Below are 18,708 nucleotides of genomic sequence, written 5' to 3' on the forward strand. Positions count from 1 at the left end.
GAGATATCTCCACAAACATTTGGAAAGTTATTTTCTTCTATGCTTTCTCGTTACAAGCAATGAATACGTATATATAAATGTGTGTGTGTATATATACATATTTTTTTTTTTTAAGGAACCTCCAGTGAGTGTGTGTGTGTGTGTGTATTCCCTTGAACAGAACTGGATAGTACTGCTTAAATTTTGTTTCCCTTTTTTTTTTTTTTTCAGAATATAAAAATGAAAGATACTTGCAGTAACTATTTTTAACTTTACAGAGATGTATGAGGTCTAAAGCGAAAGTTCCCACAACTGCATTCTTTGGACACAACTGGCATCAACCAGTTTAATGGATTCCTTGAGAACATATACTTACATGTGTCTAATGTATTTATTAAACAACATTTTTTTTTTTAAGTAGGCTCCATACCCAGCGCAGAGCCCAATGCAGGCTCAAACTCACAACTGTGAGATCAAGACCTGAGCCAAGATAGAGTCAGCCACTCAACTGACTGAAGCCATGCAGGTGGTCCTTAAACAACATTTTAAATTCATTTTAATTATAACTAAATTACCATGACCTTAATATCCTTCAAAATATCATTTTATAACTATGTAACATTCAAAATTATTATGTTGAACCACTCCCTTATTATTAGGGGTTCAATTTTTTAATTGCACAGAATGCAATGAACATACATAATTTATTGTAAGGATTTCCTATTTCCTGATAAAATCCTACAAGTGAAATTACTGGACCAAGAGCTGTATGTATATTATCAGGACCTGATGTATAACATCAATCTACCTTCCAAAAAGGTTATACACTCAGTAGTTATGCATGGGTGCCTTTTTTTTTTTAAGGGTTTTATTTATTTGAGACAGAGAGCAAGACGGAGAACACAAGCAGGGGTGAGCAGGACAGGGAGAAGCAGGCTCCCTGCTGAGCAGGGAGCCGGACAAGGGGGGGCTCACTCCCAGGACCCTGGCATCATGACCTGAGCCTAAGGCAGATGCTTAACAATTGAGCCACCCAGGCGCCCGGAGGATGCCTAATTTTTTTATTTTTATATATTTTTTAATTTTAAAAGGCTCAGAGGTGGGGGCGCCTGGGTGGCTTAGTCTGTTGAGCTTGAGACTTGATCTCAGCTCAGGTCTTGATCCCAGGGTCCTGAGTTCAAGCCCCACTTTGGACTCCACGCAGGGCTTGAGCATACTTTAAAAAAAAAAAAAAAAAGGCCTCAGAGGTGGTATAACTACAAAGCAACTACTGTACCTTCAGATCAAATGTTTAGTTTTATTCTCCCGCTATTGCTAGCATTAATGGAGTTCTTGCTTGTCTGTTTGTTTAAAGTTTATTTGTTTTAGTAATCGCTGCACCCAACGTGGGGTCCAAACTCACAACCCGGAGATCTAAGAGTCACCCGTGACTGAGCCAGCCAGGCGCCCCTAGAGTTTGTTTTTCACAAGTTTCAGACCTGCTCCCCAACATTTATTATAAACATTTTCAGATATACAAAAAGGCTGAAAGAATGGTACACTGAACATACTGAACGCACCGTCTAGATTCTACACCTGACATTCCGCTGTATTTGCTTTTGCGTATCTGCCCACGCATCAATCCACAGAGGTTTCTTTTTTTTTCCCCAGAGGTTTCATTTTTAATATACAAGCTCTTTTTAGATGTCTATTTTTGTAACGTCCCCAGGTTCAGTGCCCTGAACTGTGGGAGGTAAATGTGAAGAAGTGCCAAGATGGCAGTCTCCCTGAGCTCCCGAGAGGCTCGGCCCACAGGGTGGGAGCACGGCTTCAGGTTCTAATCCTGACCCCAGTATAAGACCTCAGTTTTCTCACCTGTAATATCGGAATCCCATCATCTTTGGTGAGGATTAAAAGCACAAATAGTGGGAGGCACTCTATAGCGACAGCTGAGATAGCTGAGACTCTTTTACTCCCTCCTAGTCTCCCCTGAATGCCAAGCCCAAGTTCTGGAGGCCATCTCAGGCCCCTCACGCCCATCTTTAGTCCACCTTAGACCCTCAGTTCTAAGCGATTGTAAAATGGGGGCAGGGTCGCCCAGAGGGCTACTGACCTGAGTCTGAGGGCCGCGACAGCCCCACCCAGCCCACCGTCCGGGACTCCTTCAGGCCGCAGCCGGGTCAGCCTGCGGCCCGGGCCTGGCTCCCTCCCTCCCGCGCCCCGCACGCAGTTACAGCCCGCGGGGCCCACACTGGCCACTACCCGCGTCACCTCAGGGAGTGCTCACAAAAGCCTGTGAGGTAGACAGCGCTACGAAGGCAGAAAACTAGAGGCCCAGGAGGCCCGAGTCACTTTCCCATGTCCCGGCCACTTGTCCATGAAGCCGGCGAAGGAACTGCCTTCAGAGAATTCTAGAAATCGAACCCAATTCGCCCGACTCCAAGATCTCCCTCTCTTTGCCTCCGGGCCCGCACGCACCTACAGGGGGCGCCGGCCGGCACGCACGCGCAGTCATCGCAGCCGCGTCCCCTTTAAGACGATTCCTTTTGCTTCCTCCGACCCCTTCACTTCCGCTCCGCCGTTCCCACAATGCAGTGCGGCTGAGCGCCTCGGAGCCCGCGGGGACGCTGCGGGGGGACCCCGGCTGAGGCGGCGGCGGCGGCGACGTGGGCTGCGGCGGGCCCGCGGCGTCGGGCGGTGCGGATGTCGGGCTGGGCGGACGAGCGCGGCGGCGAGGGAGACGGGCGCATCTACGTGGGGAACCTTCCGACCGACGTGCGCGAGAAGGACCTGGAGGACCTGTTCTACAAGTACGGCCGCATCCGCGAGATCGAGCTCAAGAACCGGCACGGCCTCGTGCCCTTCGCCTTCGTGCGCTTCGAGGACCCCCGGTGAGGCCCCGCTCCGCCCGCCCGCCTGAGGCCGCGGGTCCCGGCCTTCCCTCCTCCCTCTCCCCTCCGGGGCCTCCCCTCCCCCCCTCCGCGCAGACCCCTCACGGCGCCCCCGGGTGGAGGATGAGGCCTCCTCTCACCGCAGGCTCCGGCCGTTCCTTGCTCCGTCGTCACTTCCTCTAGGATTATTTCTTTTTTTTTTTTTTACTTTACTTAAAAACACAAAAGCTGGGCGTTTGGAGGGCTCCGGCCCGCCCAGACCGGCCTCGGGGATGGTCCATACGATCATCCTCTCCCTCACGGCTGGAGAGGCACCCTTCAGGGGAAGCGGCCCGGAACCAGCCGGGAGAGGACTCGGTGAGGAGCAGAAGTGGCCATTCGCCCCTCCCTGCCCACCCCTCCCCCCAGCCAGAACTCGCCGTTAGGGGGGAACACACTGCGGGGCTGTGGTCGCCTTTGGAGGTCGTAAAGGGGTCTCTGTGATGGAACAGATCTCTATCCGCGCGCGCCCCGCCCTGCAAGGCCACGACCTCGTCCTTATAAAAGCACCAGGGATATGGAAAAACTTCTAAAACGGTCTGAGGGGGTCTCTGCTTTCACGCCACTCCTCTAACGAGGGAGGCACCGCTAGATGCTTAGGGCCCCAAACATTTGGAAGCTCTCGATCCCTAAACTGGCTCAAAGGGCTCTTTGTGATTTTGCAAACTTCGTCGACCTTGCAGCCAGAAAAGGCCTGGGAACTTTCAAAACTGCGGTTGATGGTTCTTAGAAGCCGCCGCATGGACTGGTCACTGCACTTGGGGTAAATAAGAGCCCACTCTCTTTTCTAGCAGTGACCCAGGGAATGCTTTACCTAGTCTGCGCCCCGCAGGCTTCACTACAAGGACTGTCCATAGGGTGTCTTGCCTACCTGGTGTGGTGGTATAGGCCAAGGAGGGCATCTGAGGACAGGGAGGTAGGAAGCACCCTGAGGCTTTGATGACTGACAAAGCTCATTCTTAGCGCCTTGCCATTTGCCTCAAAAACGGAAGTAGGTATTTTCACACCTAAACTGGAGAAGGTTGCACTGTAACCTTCTGTAACACTTCCAGTGTGTTTTTTGAACATTCACCATGTGTCAAGTACCACTTCAGTATTTTCAACAACCTACAAAAGAAGTAGCGTTAGCCACATTTTACAAATGAAAAAACTGAGGATTTAGAGTTGCTGATAAAAGAGAATGCTAGTAAGGGATCAAGGTAGGATTTGAACCCCCTATGCTGCTCTTTAAAACACAGTGTATGATATGCTACATTGTCATCTCTTCCCTCCTTTCTTCCGTAATAGAAAAGCTGTCTTTTAATATCACTAGATGCCAAGTTTCTAGCAAAGCACTGCACACATAGTATCATATTTAATCCTTACAATAACCCTGTGAGATAGACATATTACTCACATTTAAGAGATGTGAAAATTATATAAGCATTTATCCAAAGATGGCTTCTAGTCAGTAGCAGAAAAAGGGTTTGAACTTGTCAATCAGTATTCAAAATCTGCACTTCAACCCTAGCAGTTCTGCCTCTCCTTCACTTCATTGTAAATATAGCCAGGGTTGCACTGGTCGTGGCCCTCATTGCTTTTAACCTTGTGACTAGAATCTTGATAAGCAATTATGTGCCTGTGACAACTGAATGATGCCTTCATTAGTACATCTTTGGCTCTGCTTGTCCATCCAAGCTCTGAGGCCATTCTTTCTCCAATCCAATACTGGAGAACCAGCTTGGTTCTCCTAGAGCCCTAGGGAAGACTGAAAGTAACTTCATGGAATATTTCCTCTTTTGGCAGAACTGTACCCAGAGAGTGGTCTTCACAACTTAAGTTTTCCAAACAGTGATGAAAAGGTACACTAGAGTTGCGAATTTCTCACAAAACACAAAGCATCTTTTGAGCCTGATTTCTTTTTTTTTTTCTTTTGAAGAGTTAATTTTTTGTTTTTTTGAAGATTTTATTCATTTATTTGACAGACACAGCAAGAAAGGGAACACAAGCAGGGGGGGGTGGGAGAGTGAGAAGCATGCCCCCCGCCAAACAGGGAGCCTGATGTGGGGCTCGATCCCAGGACCCTGGGATCATGACCTGAGCTGAAGGCGGACTCTTAACGACTGAGCCACCCAGGCGCCCCTGATTTCTTTTTAAATGAATTTTTCTTTCTAGAGACTTAATGGTACTAGGCCTTGTTGAAGAATATTAAAGGACTAGTGTGTGCTGGGCATTTTGAGAAACTGCTCACGGGGTTAGAGAAATAAATATACTGGTGAAATCAAATCCTCTGTCAACATTTTTTTTTTTCTAAATTAGTCCTCTTATAAGTCATCTATTTACCCCTTTATTATCATTCCATACCTAGAAAACCGTGTGTGTGACAGTTGTAAAGTTTAATTTTAATATCATGAAAGGTCTTCACACAAAACCAGTAGTGTATCAAGACTTTTATTTTTCTGACTCCAGGTTTCCCTTTTATACTTGTTCCTCAGGTCCCTCACTGGGAAGTCAGCCTCCTGAGCAGCACTAACTCCAAACCTTTCTTTGCAGAGATGCTGAAGATGCAATTTATGGAAGGAATGGTTATGATTATGGCCAGTGTCGGCTTCGTGTGGAGTTCCCCAGGACTTATGGCGGTCGGGGTGGGTGGCCCCGTGGTGGGAGGAATGGTCCTCCTACAAGAAGATCTGATTTCCGAGTTCTTGTTTCAGGTATGTTCTTTAAAACTGAATGAGATGATGCATGTAAAGTACTTAGCACACAGTCTGGCCTCCAAGAAATGTTAGTTGTTACTCTTCAGTGCATGGGACATGTGGGGCTTTCTTTTCAATAGCCTGTGCAGTCTGAAGACCTGCCGTCTTGCCACTGAGGCAGGTATCTTGCAAATGAAACTGCAGTGGTAGTGTAGCCTTGGTAGAACATCAACTTGCTTCTTATAAAGTTTTCTAGTGTTGAGAGGGAAGATGAGGGCAAAACCCTGTGAGCTAGAATTCTATAGAGATGTTTTCTTTTGTAATGTACTTGGTATCAGACTTGGTAGACATTCCAGGAACCAGATTTGAACTACTGCCTAGCCTTGGATGCTGGAAAAGGCCAGATTTTGGTGGTGGCTTTGGAATTATATAAAAAAGAAAACAAAAAACTTGGAGTTTTAGGGGTTGTACTGCAGAATACAGAATGAAATGTCTAGTGTTGACAAGTGATGAAATGCCAAACTCAGAGGTTTATGCATCTTTTCAAAATACTAAAACAGTGGTAAAGACCTGGGGCCTTCTGCACATTGCAGGGGCATTTTAGGACCATGGTGGAGTGAAATGTATTGAGAAACCTGGCACTTTCTTAGATGTGAATGTCACACAGTTACAGCAGACCCCCATGGTACTTAGGAGTGATCCTCTCAGTATCTGCCTATCTTGTGTCCCTTTGTAATTTTTTAACCCCAGAACTCTATTCCCTCCTTCAGGATGTCATACATATCTTTTTTTCTCTCCATGCTGCTCTGAAATCCTGCTTAGAAAACTATTAGAAAATGGCTGCAATCCTGAGCTGTGAGCGGTAAACACAGCCTTTGAGAGCAGGAGCACATTTCCCTTTCATGACATCAGGTAGGGTTGTATAATTCCCGACTAGTTGTAGCGTCTGAGTCTTACCTTTTCCCCCACTGTATTGAAGAATGTTGGTGATCTTTTGAAAGGTACTTTGTTTAGTTTGTTAGTCATTGACACCTACAAGAAAACAAACTTTAGATTTTTGTTGTGTTGTCACCTTCGGCTACGCCTTGGTTACTTTCATTGGATAGTTTCAAAATTCCCATGTCCACGGGCGCCTGGGTGGCTCAGTTGGTTAAGCAACTGTCTTTGGCTCAGGTCATGATCCCGGAGTCCTGGGATTGAGTCCCACATCGTGCTCCCGGCTCAGCGGGGAGCCTGCTTCTCCCTCTGACCCTCTCCCCTCTCATGCTGTTTCTCTGTCTCTCTCTCTTTCTCTCAAATAAATAAATAAATAAAATCTTTAAAAAAAAAAAAATTCCCATGTCCTGAGAACCCAGTCAAGCAAGAGATAATTGGTACTGATAAATTTCATAATGGAGAAAATTAGAACTCAAAGTCTTGGGAGTTTGATATTAAATACGAAGGCTAAAGAAAGGCTATGAATTCTCAGAGATATTAAATCTGTAATGGGGTGGACTTCTTGCTCTGTTGGAAGAGCTTGGTCTCTGGAAGATTAGCCTAGGACCAGCTTCTTATGGTGATTTACCACACATACTTTAGTACTCTTCGCTGGTTTTATGCCCCTTACGATTTGTGATTTGGGGATCCTCAGGATTGTAAAGTAATGATTGATGAAAAAGGGAACCTAGGTATTGCTGGCTCTTAACAGGTCAGTTAACATGGCTGAAGGATATGGCCTTTTATGTTGTCCATGCCTAGGACTTCCGCCATCAGGCAGCTGGCAGGACCTGAAGGATCATATGCGAGAAGCAGGGGACGTCTGTTATGCAGATGTGCAGAAGGATGGAATGGGGATGGTTGAATATCTCAGAAAAGAAGACATGGAATACGCCCTGCGTAAACTGGATGACACCAAATTCCGCTCTCATGAGGTGAGTTCCCACCTTCTTTTGAGCTTGCACCTAAGCCACTCCACCTGAAGCTGACCTAGCAGAAGTAGAAACAGGCCATGTGTTTGCCATTTGATGACCTCACAGTACCATTAAAGATCTATCTTAAGTGGATGAAGCCAAGGAATTCATCATGCCCAAACCCTTCAGGGTCATGACAGAGAGGAGTCTGTAGTCATAGTGTTTTTAACCTGGAGAGAATACTGGCGCAGTCTGTCATAATGTGGTGAGCTATTCTGTGATACCATCCCTTTCACAACTGGCTTAATCTGTTATGTACTTCTGTGAACCTAATTATTATGGTTGTCTCTCCTCTGGGTCTAGTCTGGGCTCTGCAAGCCAACCTCATCATCTCAGCTCTCCTAAGGTACTGCTGTTGTGCCAAGTTATCACTTCATTTTTCCTTTCCCAGAGTAATGCATTTTCTTATAATCACCTTATCCTCAGGACTTAGTTCTTGATGTCTTTCCCTTCACGAAGGCAGCCGCTGCTTTAGATCTCTCAATTTGATTCACATGCTGACTATCCCTTTGATATCACTGAGATAAGACAGCAGACCCAACTGGACATTGCTTTTTCTGGTTATCTTGTCTTGACTTACTATGGGGTTTAGCTATGTCTGGGGTCCATTTATTTCTCTAAGGATTCATATAGTTCCCTAATTTTATGACTTGGAAAGTACACAGCTTAACAGTGCTTTTGCTCAGACTGAATTTGGAGCAGAAACAAAACAGGATCTGGTCCTCAGTTATACTCCAAAGCAGGGCCTCAGTAAGGATAAATCTAATTACTGACTTCACCTAGGGACTTCTGTGTCCGACTTCTTTCATCCTAGCATTTTTAGATCCTCTGAGAGTGTTGGCTGAGGGCAAAGGGCACAGGCCAGCCTGGACGTGACTCCTCTGCCACTTAATAATTTTTTAGCTGAGCTATGCTCTGAACCTTGATTCCTTGATATGCAGAATAGGAACAATAATGGCACTGTCTTGTAAGACTTGCCAAAAAGCTAACTTACGAAGATAACTGAGTATCTAACTCAGATCCTGACACCTGAGAAGTGTTGAATACAGGTTAGCTTCTTCCATGGGTATTTATCCAAAGATGCATATATGAAGTGGCAGAGGATTGAATTGTATGACCTCCGAGATCCTTTCTAGTTCTTAGATTCAGGGGTCAGTGGCAGTAATTCAGGTATGTTAACAGTAGTGGCTAGTATTTGAGCATTTACCACATGTGAAGTTGCCATTTATTATTTGTGTCACACTGGAACAGATAAGAACATTGTTTTCCTCATTCTTGAAATGAGCTGGTAAGCATACCTACCTCATAGCATTATTGTGAGGGTTTAATGAGATAACATCATGCCAGAAAAACAGTAAGTGCTCAGTACTTAATTATTATTGTTAGGTAGCCATGTTAGGTATTAGTGTGCTGTATTCTTCTGGGTCTTATTTTTTCCTGTACTCTTTATGTTTGAATTGCAGGGTGAAACTTCCTACATCCGAGTTTATCCAGAGAGAAGCACCAGCTATGGCTACTCACGGTCTCGGTCTGGGTCAAGGGGCCGTGACTCTCCATACCAAAGCAGGGGTTCCCCACACTACTTCTCTCCTTTCAGGCCCTACTGAGACAGGTGATGGGAAATTTTTCTTTATTTTTTAGGTGAACTGAGCTGCTTTGTGCTCAGAATCTACATTCCAGATTGATGATTTAGTGTCTTAGGAAATTTTTTTAATTTTTTTTTAAGGAAATAAAATACATAATTTCTACCAGGGCCATATTGGCAGTGAAGCATTTTAAACTGCAGAAATTGTGGTTTTGGTTCAGAAATAAGTTGTATATTTTTCACCCCTGATTATGGGAAAAAAATCAGTGCTGTGTCTTTGTGGGTTGCTCTACTATGGAGATCAGCAGTTACTGTGACTGAGTCGGCCCATTCTGTTTAGAAATATATTTTAAACGTTTAGTAATTGATATGTGTGGTTGTCCTTGATTAAGTTAATAGATTTCACCAAACAGGCACACTGATTAAAAAGAAAAAAGTAATTGAGTTGTAGTAGCAGCAGCTTATACCCAGTTGGTAAGGAGCAGAAGTGGATAACTATTTGGGGACAAAGATAGTTGCTATGTTGGTGGTTTGAGAATTTCAATCCCAAGAGTTGCTTCAGGATTATCTTATAATTCAAGGCCAAGCTTATAAATAAAGCTGCCTTAAGAAGGGAGCATTTGAGATAGGGCAAAGAAATGGAAAGAATAAAACAGACTTTTTAAAGTTGGCAGCAGCATAAAGATCATTGGAAGATTTTAAAACCAAATGTGGCAGTTTGGAGGGGGGGAATCTCTTTAAATTTTGGTTCTATCACTTCTTTCCGTAAATCTGTTTCATTTATCCTTGGTATCTGAACTTTCTTAAAACACAAAACCAAAAAACTCCACTATCTTGGATTCTACTCAATTCAGTAACCATGGTGGGGGTGGGGAAGTTACTTTTTTCCCAGGCCTGGGCTTTTTTTAAAAAGCCACTTTATTGAAGTATGATTGACATGTAAAAAGTTGTACTTACTTAATCTATACAACTCAGTGAGTTTGGGGTTAAGTGTGTATCCATGAAAGAATCACCACCATCAAGGCTATAAACATATCCATCACCTCCCAAAGTTGCTTCCCTACTCCTTTAAGATTTATTTGTGGTAAGAACATTTAATACAAAATCTACCCTCTTGGCAAATTTTTAGTGTACAGTACAGTACTGTTAGCTGTCCCAAGGCTATTTCTGACATAGGTTCTTTTCAGAAAAACTGTAGCTGTGGCTAGCATCCCTTTTGCATGTGATCACTTTGTGGGATAGTGGATGATTGTAGGTTAGGAGTTCACAAGCTGTAGAGTCTACTTTGAATACTCTTCACACCTTAGGAGAAAGTTAGCCTTCTGCTGGGAACAAAGTGGGTACCCAGGAACAAATCTGAATTTGGTAAAGATACAAGGTTTCTTGGATTGACAGAAACAGCAACTAAAAAGTACAACACCCGTTGTCACATAGTGATCAGATGCACTGTCTAATAGTTACATCAATAGAAAAATTCACTTAAGTGCAGTTTGGTAGCTAGTCTCTAGAGGAGATAAAGGAGGATGACATCTTAAATACTGAACAGTCTGTGAATAAATACCTGGAAAGTAACAATACCTCTTCCAGTAGCAGTAGGAACTCACTGCCTTGTTTTGGCTAGATTATTTCCCAATTTTGTCTTCAGAGAGTTATTAAAAAATACTTAACCATCAGTTTTTTTCAGGTGACTGAAGAAAGTTGGAACATTACTGTTCACAGTAACAAAATACTATCTTTGGGCTTCCACGTGTTCACAGGGTACCCATTCCCAGAATAGCTACTCAGTTGTGCGAAAAAGGCTCTTGTTCATCCTGCTTTGGCAAAGAGATATTACCTGTTTGAAAACAGTAACAAAAAAGAATGTTATAGCTGAGTCTGCTTCCCAGCTGGTTCTACTGAGCTAACATCACTTGGTTTGTGATGAAAAATAAGCAATGCAAATAAGTGTAGCTACTATCCTGTTTTTCTGAGTGTCTGAAAGAGTAACACTTGTAAGTGAAGCCTAATAAATGCACACTTTTCAATAAGGAGCAGAGCCAGTTTAGCCAGTTCTATGCATATAGGAGTGGAAGGAAAGACTAATGATTGTGAATTCACTTTGTCTCAAGAAGCAAAGTCTGACACAAAGTTCTTTTTGACAAATAGCATATGTGATCAATGGCTATGTTTGCTAAAATAGTGACAACTATCAGATTCTGAGAGAGATCATAAAATCTTTTTTCTCTTCACAGTTAATTTGAGGTGGTTTAGTGAATCAGAGGCATGATTTAGAGTCGCGTCCACAATTTTCTAAGCTTTCTTTCCCATTCTTGCTTTAAGCAAAGCTTTCCTTTAATTGGCTGGTCTTGGTCATAGAGGTAACCCCTGAAGGGGCTGGGGGACTGATGTTTGTCTGTGAGGCTAGTTAGAATGGTTCTCTGAGATGATCGGAACCTGAAGCTGGTACTTGGAAAACCAGCTACCTGAGTGCTCAAGCTAGTCCCATTCCCAAATATCCAGAAGGGTGCAGCAGGTGTCTGCAGAGGAGATTAAAAAGTTCAACCCACCCTAGACTCTGGATTTTAGTATTAGCCCAGAGTTATTTTAAGTTTTTATTTAAAATAGTCACAGTAAATTTTAAAGATGCAAATCTCAACACCAAGGTTGCAAAATGATGGCTCACAGGATGCATCTGGCTTGCAGGTATGTTTTATTTACATGGTATTTATTTATTTTTTTAAATCTTTGAATTAGTTCCCATACTTAAAATTTGGGAAATACCACACACACATGAAAATGCCAGATGTCCGGGTTCTCGGGGAAAATGGGCTCACATTACTGCCTGGCACTGAATGAGAAGCAGTGAGTGTTAGTTGCCCCTTCAGGCAGAGCTTGAGCTCCGGATTTGACACCATATACACACCTCCCTGCCCCAGTCCTGTTTTGCACATTCCTATTACAGACTGGCCCCTAGAGGTGCATGTGACCCCTCCAGTCTACTGCCACCACCTATACTTTTTTTTCACTGTTAATATATGTGGGGTTTTTCATTCCACTTTTATTGAGATATCATTGAGATACAACATTGTCTAAGTTTAAGTTGTACAACCCAATGATTTGATATATATATGTATAGCAAAATGGATTAGTTAACATCCATCATCCCACATAGTTACAACTTTTTCCTTGTGATAAGAACTTTTAAGATCTCTCGTAGCAACTTTCAAATACAGAATACAGTATTGTTAACTACAGTCATTCTGCTGTATGCTGAAGTTTGTACCTTTTGACCACCTTCACCTAATTCCCACTTTATACTTCTTAAAGTACTTTCATGTAGCAAATTCGGACCGTACAGCTCCTACTATATTCTTAGTTCACCTGAGGGACAATCTGTTAATAAGCCACTTTGGGGAACACATACCTGGGGGGGCCACAAAATACTCCTCCACAACTCGATGGGCATTTTGTAGTAGTACTTCAGCACAGTTGCCTTCTACCACATTGTCAGATCTCAAGTATAGACATCTACAAAACCAGAAGCTCAAGGTTACCTTCTCAGAGAACAGGTTTCTATAGCATGGGTGGAGAGGGTCAAGAATGGGAGAAAATGGAGCGGCATATTCTTGAGTTATGGTCACTACTCAAAGATGGAGGAGCTATTGTCAATAGTCGACCAAATAACAATCTACAGTTTATAGATACTCAACCACTCGATGAGGTAAGTGGTAATTACTCCTGAGGACTGGTATGTTCAACAAATATTTCTGCATGATTACCATGGGTAAGTTGCTTTTGGTGGAGACAGGTAAGGCAATTACAATATGATGTGTTTAAGTAAGTCTAATAGGTAAGCAAAGCTTGCCAAGGGAGTAGAAAGGGGCACCTAAACCAGCCTGGGTGAGGAACGGGTACTCAGAATAGGTGATGTCACTGCTAAAGGATGAGCAAGAAACCGATGGATTGGTGGGATAGGAAATGGACTTCCAGGCAGGTGAAAGAAACTTGCTCAAGGGTGGATAAGTGACTTAGACAGTAGGTCCCAAGTGACGGGACTGGAATTGGCACAGTTCTTGTGCCCCTAACATGAGCTGTTTCTCCACAGCAGCCACCTTCAGGGACATGGAGGTGCCTGCCCTTGCATAGCTGAAGAATATTCCACTATTCTCTCAGCCTAGTGGCTTCATTAAAATGTCCAGATGGCAAACTAGTGAAACCAAACAGAGGTTGAACATATCTATGGGGCTTCACTGCTGTTTCAAGGTTTAAAAGTGCATGGCAAGATATCTGAGCCTGCTTCCAGATACTTGGGCTGAAAAATAAGCAGTCTGCTCAATCACTGATAGGGGAGCAGCCAAGCTCTTTCTGCTTTGAGCCAGACAGACTGAGGGCTAAACCTAATGGGACAAAAGGGCAAGGATGTGACATGAACATCCAGGCAAAGGCTGCAGAGGGTGAAGTTGTCATGATAAGATTCTTTTAGGAAAGGACTTGTTCTGTTTCTTTTGTGGCACCCACCCTAGGGCTAGATACAAAAGCACTCATGGTACGCACTGTAGAGAGCTGCAGTCTATTCCAGGATCTGGCACTCTTTAACTCTGTGGCCTTGGACAAGTATGGATCTTCCCAGACCTTAACTTTCTTGCTAAAAAAGTAAAGGTTGCACTTTTTTTTTCTTTTCTTTTTAAACCATATGGGGGCCTATGAGAACTTGGAGAACAAAATAAAAATCCTCTGTAAAGGTGACCATTGGACCTTCTGGAGTTTGTATTTCTGTTGGGTGGTATAATGAAATGGCTAAGAGCTTGGGCTCCTGAGTCACAGATAAATTCAAATCTTAGTACCACACATGGCACGTGTGCGAGTTACTTACCCTCTCCATGTACCTGTTTCCTTATTTGTGGAATGCTTCCTAAAACTGCTGGGAAGAGTAAATATTAAAGATCTGATAATTCTCAGGACCTGCATTCTCACTGCAGTAAGAGGTGGGTGCTGAATAGCACCTGCTCCTTTCAGAAAGAGTTAGTGGACCTGGGCACACCTCAGTCACCTCTCCTCATTCAGAGTATACCTCCACACTTAACCTGCCGTAAGCACACAATACCTGCCTAGCCCCTACATACCGGAGGCTTATTGTTCCTGGGCGCTTGGAGAGTTTGATGAAGTGAGACTCTACTACCACCAACAGGTGGTTAAAAGCTACTGCTTCTCCACAGATGTAAGCAAATGATTTATTCACTCATTTGATAATCAGGTTTCCTATGTAAGTAATGTTTTCCAGAAAAAATTCACTCCCTTAAATGCCACACATTTTCACCTAGTTACACTGTTTATGATGGAGTTGTTTGCAGAAGAAACTCACACCTTCCTATTTTCATAATCATAGGCTACTGAACCCAGCGTCTCTGTGAGCGTGGCACATCAGTGGTTCACTTGGCAAGTTGCTTAACTTTTCTTGACCTCAGAATCATGCATAAAACTCCAAACTGGACCAGGTGCCTATCAGTTGCTGATTGACTAAATGTCTATCTCACTTCCTCTTTCTCAGGGTTCTACAAGAGAATTTAGCCCAAGTACTGTAGGACACCCATTTTGATAATAAGTCGACTATGGACAGGCGCCTGGGTGGCTCAGTTGGTTAAGCGACTGCCTTCGGCTCAGGTCATGATCCTGGAGTCCCTGGATCGAGTCCCACATCGGGCTCCCTGCTCGGCAAGGAGTCTGCTTCTCCCTCTGACCTCCCCCCTCTCGTGCTCTCTCATTCTCTCTCAAATAAGTAAAATCTTAAAAAATAAAATAAATCAACTATGGACTAATATAACTATGGGATAGATAATAAAATACGGGCTAATATTAATTATATACTATCCTGGGAAGCACTGAAAAAAATCATTTGAATCTTTATGTGTTCTGGTTCAGATGAAATCCTGGTTGAGAAAGGCTCACAAAGCACTTTAACCAGTAACTGTGGGAAATGCTAATAAAAAGCAATTTAATGGAAAGCACTATGGCAGCACCAGAGAAGAAATGCCTTTCTTTATTGGCCCTTAGACTGACCAGATAGAACCACTCTGCTGCTGGTGTCAGGCTGCCAGGAGTCATTTCTCTGGGCACCACTCTATTTCCATCTACAAGCCTTTTCCCTCCTTCCTAATTAATTTCTAGTTTGATGTAGACTGGAATGAGAATCAATTTGGCTAAGAATTTTTGGTTCAAATAAGATTCTGAGGGACATCCTAAGCACTGAAGTATTTGGCTGCAGTCAGAGATATCATCTGAGTCAGTCTCTGGAAATGGGAGAAGATAAAGGTTCTAGGGGTTGACTTTTATTTATTTTTAAAGATTTTATTTATCTGACAGAGAGCACAAAGAGGGAGAAGCGGGTTCCCTGCCAAGCAAGGAGCCCGATGCGTGGCTCGAACCCAGGACCCCGGGATCATGACCTGAGCCTAAGGCAGACACTTAACTGAGCCACCCAGCCGCCCCTAGGGGTTGACTTTTAGACGGCATACCTAAATTTATTTTTTATTTGTCAGAGCGAGAGCACGCGCACACAAGCAGGCAAAGGGAGAAGCAGGCTCCCTGCTGAGCAAGAAGCCCGATGTGGAACTAGACCCCAGGACCCTGGGATCATGACCTGAGCTGAAGGCAGACACTTAACTGACTGAGCCACCAGGTGTCCCTTGGACGGCATATCTAGAAGTATATTTGAGAACTGAGGCTCTGAATTTCAAGTTCTGGATTCTCTTACTACACATGTGAAACTCTGGGGCATGTTACATAAGCTTTCTGTGCCTCAGTTTCTTCATCTATAAAGGAGATACTAGTATCTACCTCCCAGGGTTGTATGTGATAATTCAGACAATGCATATAAAATCTTAGCGCCTGACACATAAAGGCACTAAATGCTTTTTAGCTAAAACCAAAGGATAGGGTATTAATGTGCCAAGAGCTTTCTAATAGCCAGTCAGTGCTTTTACACCTAGTGTGGGCTAAAACGGTTTAACACTTGTCTTAACTGGGTTCCATTTCAAACATGATTCAGTGAGGCAATATGTTAAAAAAACAAAGTCCTACAAGTGCTACATCTCTAAAATGGAATAATTAAACTGGTTTCCAAGTTTATGGCAAGACTGCAGATCAATGAATATGAAGTCACTATTCCAGCTACTAGATCCAAATCCCTCTTCATCTTTTTCACAAACTCTTCCCTGAGTAATAGTTGCATTTCTTTACAGTTTCCCTCTACACGATCTGGGAAATTCTGTCTCCTCTTTGTGCTTCTATTCCCTCCTTTCCCAAAGATATTAATGAAGAACATTCAGTGGGGTGCCTGGGTAGTGCAGTTGGCTAAGTGCCTGACTATTGGCTTTAGCTCAGGTCGTAATCTCAGGCTCGTGAGATCAAGGCCCCCATTGGGCTCTATGTTCAGTGCGGAGTCTGCTTGAGACTCTTGCTCCCTCTTGCTCTGCCCCCCTTCTCTCTCTCAAATAAAATCTTTAAAGAACATTCAACAAACATTTACTGAGTGCTAGGTGTTAGATACTGAGCATATGATGAGTAATAACAGATATGCTCCCTGGAACATGGATGAGCAGTAGGAGAGGGACAGAGAAATGTTACTCAGATACGGGATGCCTGGCTGGCTCACTCAGTAGAGCATCGAACTTTTGATCTCGGGGTCATGAATTCAAGCCCTACATTGGGTGTACAGATTACCTAGGAAAATAAATATATAAATAAATAGTACTTAGATGTATAAACACATGTAAAATTACAGCTCTATTGAATACAATGAGAGAGCCACAGGTCCTGAAATGGAGCCTGACTTGATAGAGAAGAATCTGAGGAAGAGGCAGTTGAAATCTGAAGAAAGAAAAAGTAGGCAAAAAAGAGTAGTGGCTGGGATGAGGTAGGGGATTCTAAGAAGGAAATAGAATGGAGAGCTCAAGGAATTGAAAGTTACAGCCCTATCCCGGAGGTGGGCAGGGGCTAGGTTAAATGATGCTTTGTAGGTTACGGTAGAGCTTTTGTCTTTATCCTAAAGAACACTGGAGAGCCACCTGAAGAGCCTGGGTAGGAGAATAACCTCAAATTTCTATTTTGGGGGTGCCTGGGTGGCTCAGTCATTAAGTGTCTGTCTTCGGCTCAGGTCATGATCCCAGGGTCCTGGGATTGAGCCCCGCATCAGGCTCCTGCTCAGTGGGGAGTATGCTTCTCCCTCTCCCACTCCCCCTGCTTGTGTTCCCTTTCTCGCTGTCTCTCTCTCTTGAATAATAAATAAATCTTTTAGGGGCGCCTGGGTGGCTCAGTCGTTAAGCATCTGCCTTCAGCTCGGGTCATGATCCCAGGGTCCTGGGATCGAGCCCCACATCGGGCTCCCTGCTCAGCAGGAAGCCTGCTTCTCCCTCTCCCACTCCCCCTGCTGTGTTCCCTCTCTCGCTGTGTCTCTGTCAAATAAATAAAATCTTTAAAAAAAAAAAAAAACTTTAAAAAAAATTTCTATTTCGAAGTGCTATGTAATTTTGGGGAAACACTGACTTATGTAGATTTGAGCATCAGATTACAAAATAGAGAAAGGATGTGAAGGAATCAAAGACTGGAGGTGAGAATGGGAGGCTAGCAAGCACTTTACACAGAGGTTATGGTTACAGATAGGTCTGGTTCTCCTAATTGGTGCAAATGGCAGCTAATCTTTTTTGCTCCCATCTATATTAAGAATATTTTGTTTTTAAGTTTTTTTTTTTTTTTAAGTAGGCTCCATGCCCAGCATGGAGCCCAGTGTGGGGCTCAAACTCATAACCCTGAGATCAAGACCTGAGCCAAAGTCAAAAGTTGGACACCTGGGCGCCTGGGTGGCTCAGTTGGTTAAGCGACTGCCTTCAGCTCAGGTCATGATCCTGGAGTCCCTGGATCGAGTCCCGCATCGGGCTCCCTGCTCGGCAGGGAGTCTGCTTCGTCCTCTGACCCTATCCCATCTCATATGTTCTCTCTCTCTCAAATAAATAAAATCTTAAAAAAAAAAAAAAAAAAGTTGGACACCTAACTGACTGAGCCACCCAGGCATCCTAAGAGTGTATTTTTTTTTTAATCCCATCAAGGGGGCACCTGGGTGACTCAGCTGAATGTTCGACTCTTGGTTTCGGCTCAGGTCACGATCTCAGGTCCTGGGATCGAGCGGAGAATCGGGCTCCCCACTCAGCGAGGAGTCTGCTTGTCTCCCTCTCTCAGATCCTCTCCCTCTCTCTCTGATCCTTCCCCTGCACACCACACTGCACTCTCTCTCAAATTAAAAAATCTTTTTAAAAAAACCCCATCAAGAAAAGGGTAGGACAGAGTTGTAGACTGCCTCTGTCTTTAAGAGCCACATACCCATCCTTCCCAAGAAACTGTAGTCCTAACCAGCAAACAAGTCTGCTTTTCAGAAAAGAGCATTTTCTTTTTTCTTTCTTTCTTTTTTTTAAAGATTTATTTATTTATTTATTTGAGAGAGCGAGAATGAGAGAGAGTACATGAGAGGGGGGAGGGTCAGAGGGAGAAGCAGGCTCCTTGCTGAGCAGGGAGCCCGATGCGGGACTCGATCCCGGGACTCCAGGATCATGACCTGAGCCGAAGGCAGTTGCTCAACCAAC

General features: G+C 43.9%; 2 protein-coding genes across 2 annotated transcripts in view; one reads left to right on the top strand and one right to left on the bottom strand.

Annotated features, from left to right (window-relative positions):
• The first annotated feature begins 2,541 nt into the window (after window positions 1-2,541).
• SRSF9 (serine and arginine rich splicing factor 9) lies at window positions 2,542-9,461 on the top strand. Its single transcript, XM_021703398.2, has 4 exons — window positions 2,542-2,849; window positions 5,421-5,581; window positions 7,301-7,473; window positions 8,976-9,461. Exons 1-4 carry the CDS (start codon window positions 2,662-2,664, stop codon window positions 9,117-9,119), a joined length of 666 nt encoding a protein of 221 aa, XP_021559073.1. The 5' UTR covers window positions 2,542-2,661; the 3' UTR covers window positions 9,120-9,461.
• A 388-nt stretch (window positions 9,462-9,849) lies between these two features.
• The window catches only part of GATC (glutamyl-tRNA amidotransferase subunit C), an 11,292-nt gene continuing 2,433 nt past the window's right edge, over window positions 9,850-18,708 (bottom strand). Inside the window, exons 3-4 of the mRNA XM_021703399.1 lie at window positions 12,501-12,604; window positions 9,850-10,931 (exon numbers count right to left, since the gene is read on the bottom strand). Of these exons, the coding sequence (XP_021559074.1) occupies window positions 10,879-10,931; window positions 12,501-12,604 (157 nt within the window). The 3' untranslated portion in view covers window positions 9,850-10,878. The remainder of the gene's footprint in view (window positions 10,932-12,500; window positions 12,605-18,708) is intronic.

The sequence above is a fragment of the Neomonachus schauinslandi genome, chromosome 14, assembly GCF_002201575.2.
Source record: "Neomonachus schauinslandi chromosome 14, ASM220157v2, whole genome shotgun sequence".
Taxonomy (NCBI): domain Eukaryota; kingdom Metazoa; phylum Chordata; class Mammalia; order Carnivora; family Phocidae; genus Neomonachus; species Neomonachus schauinslandi.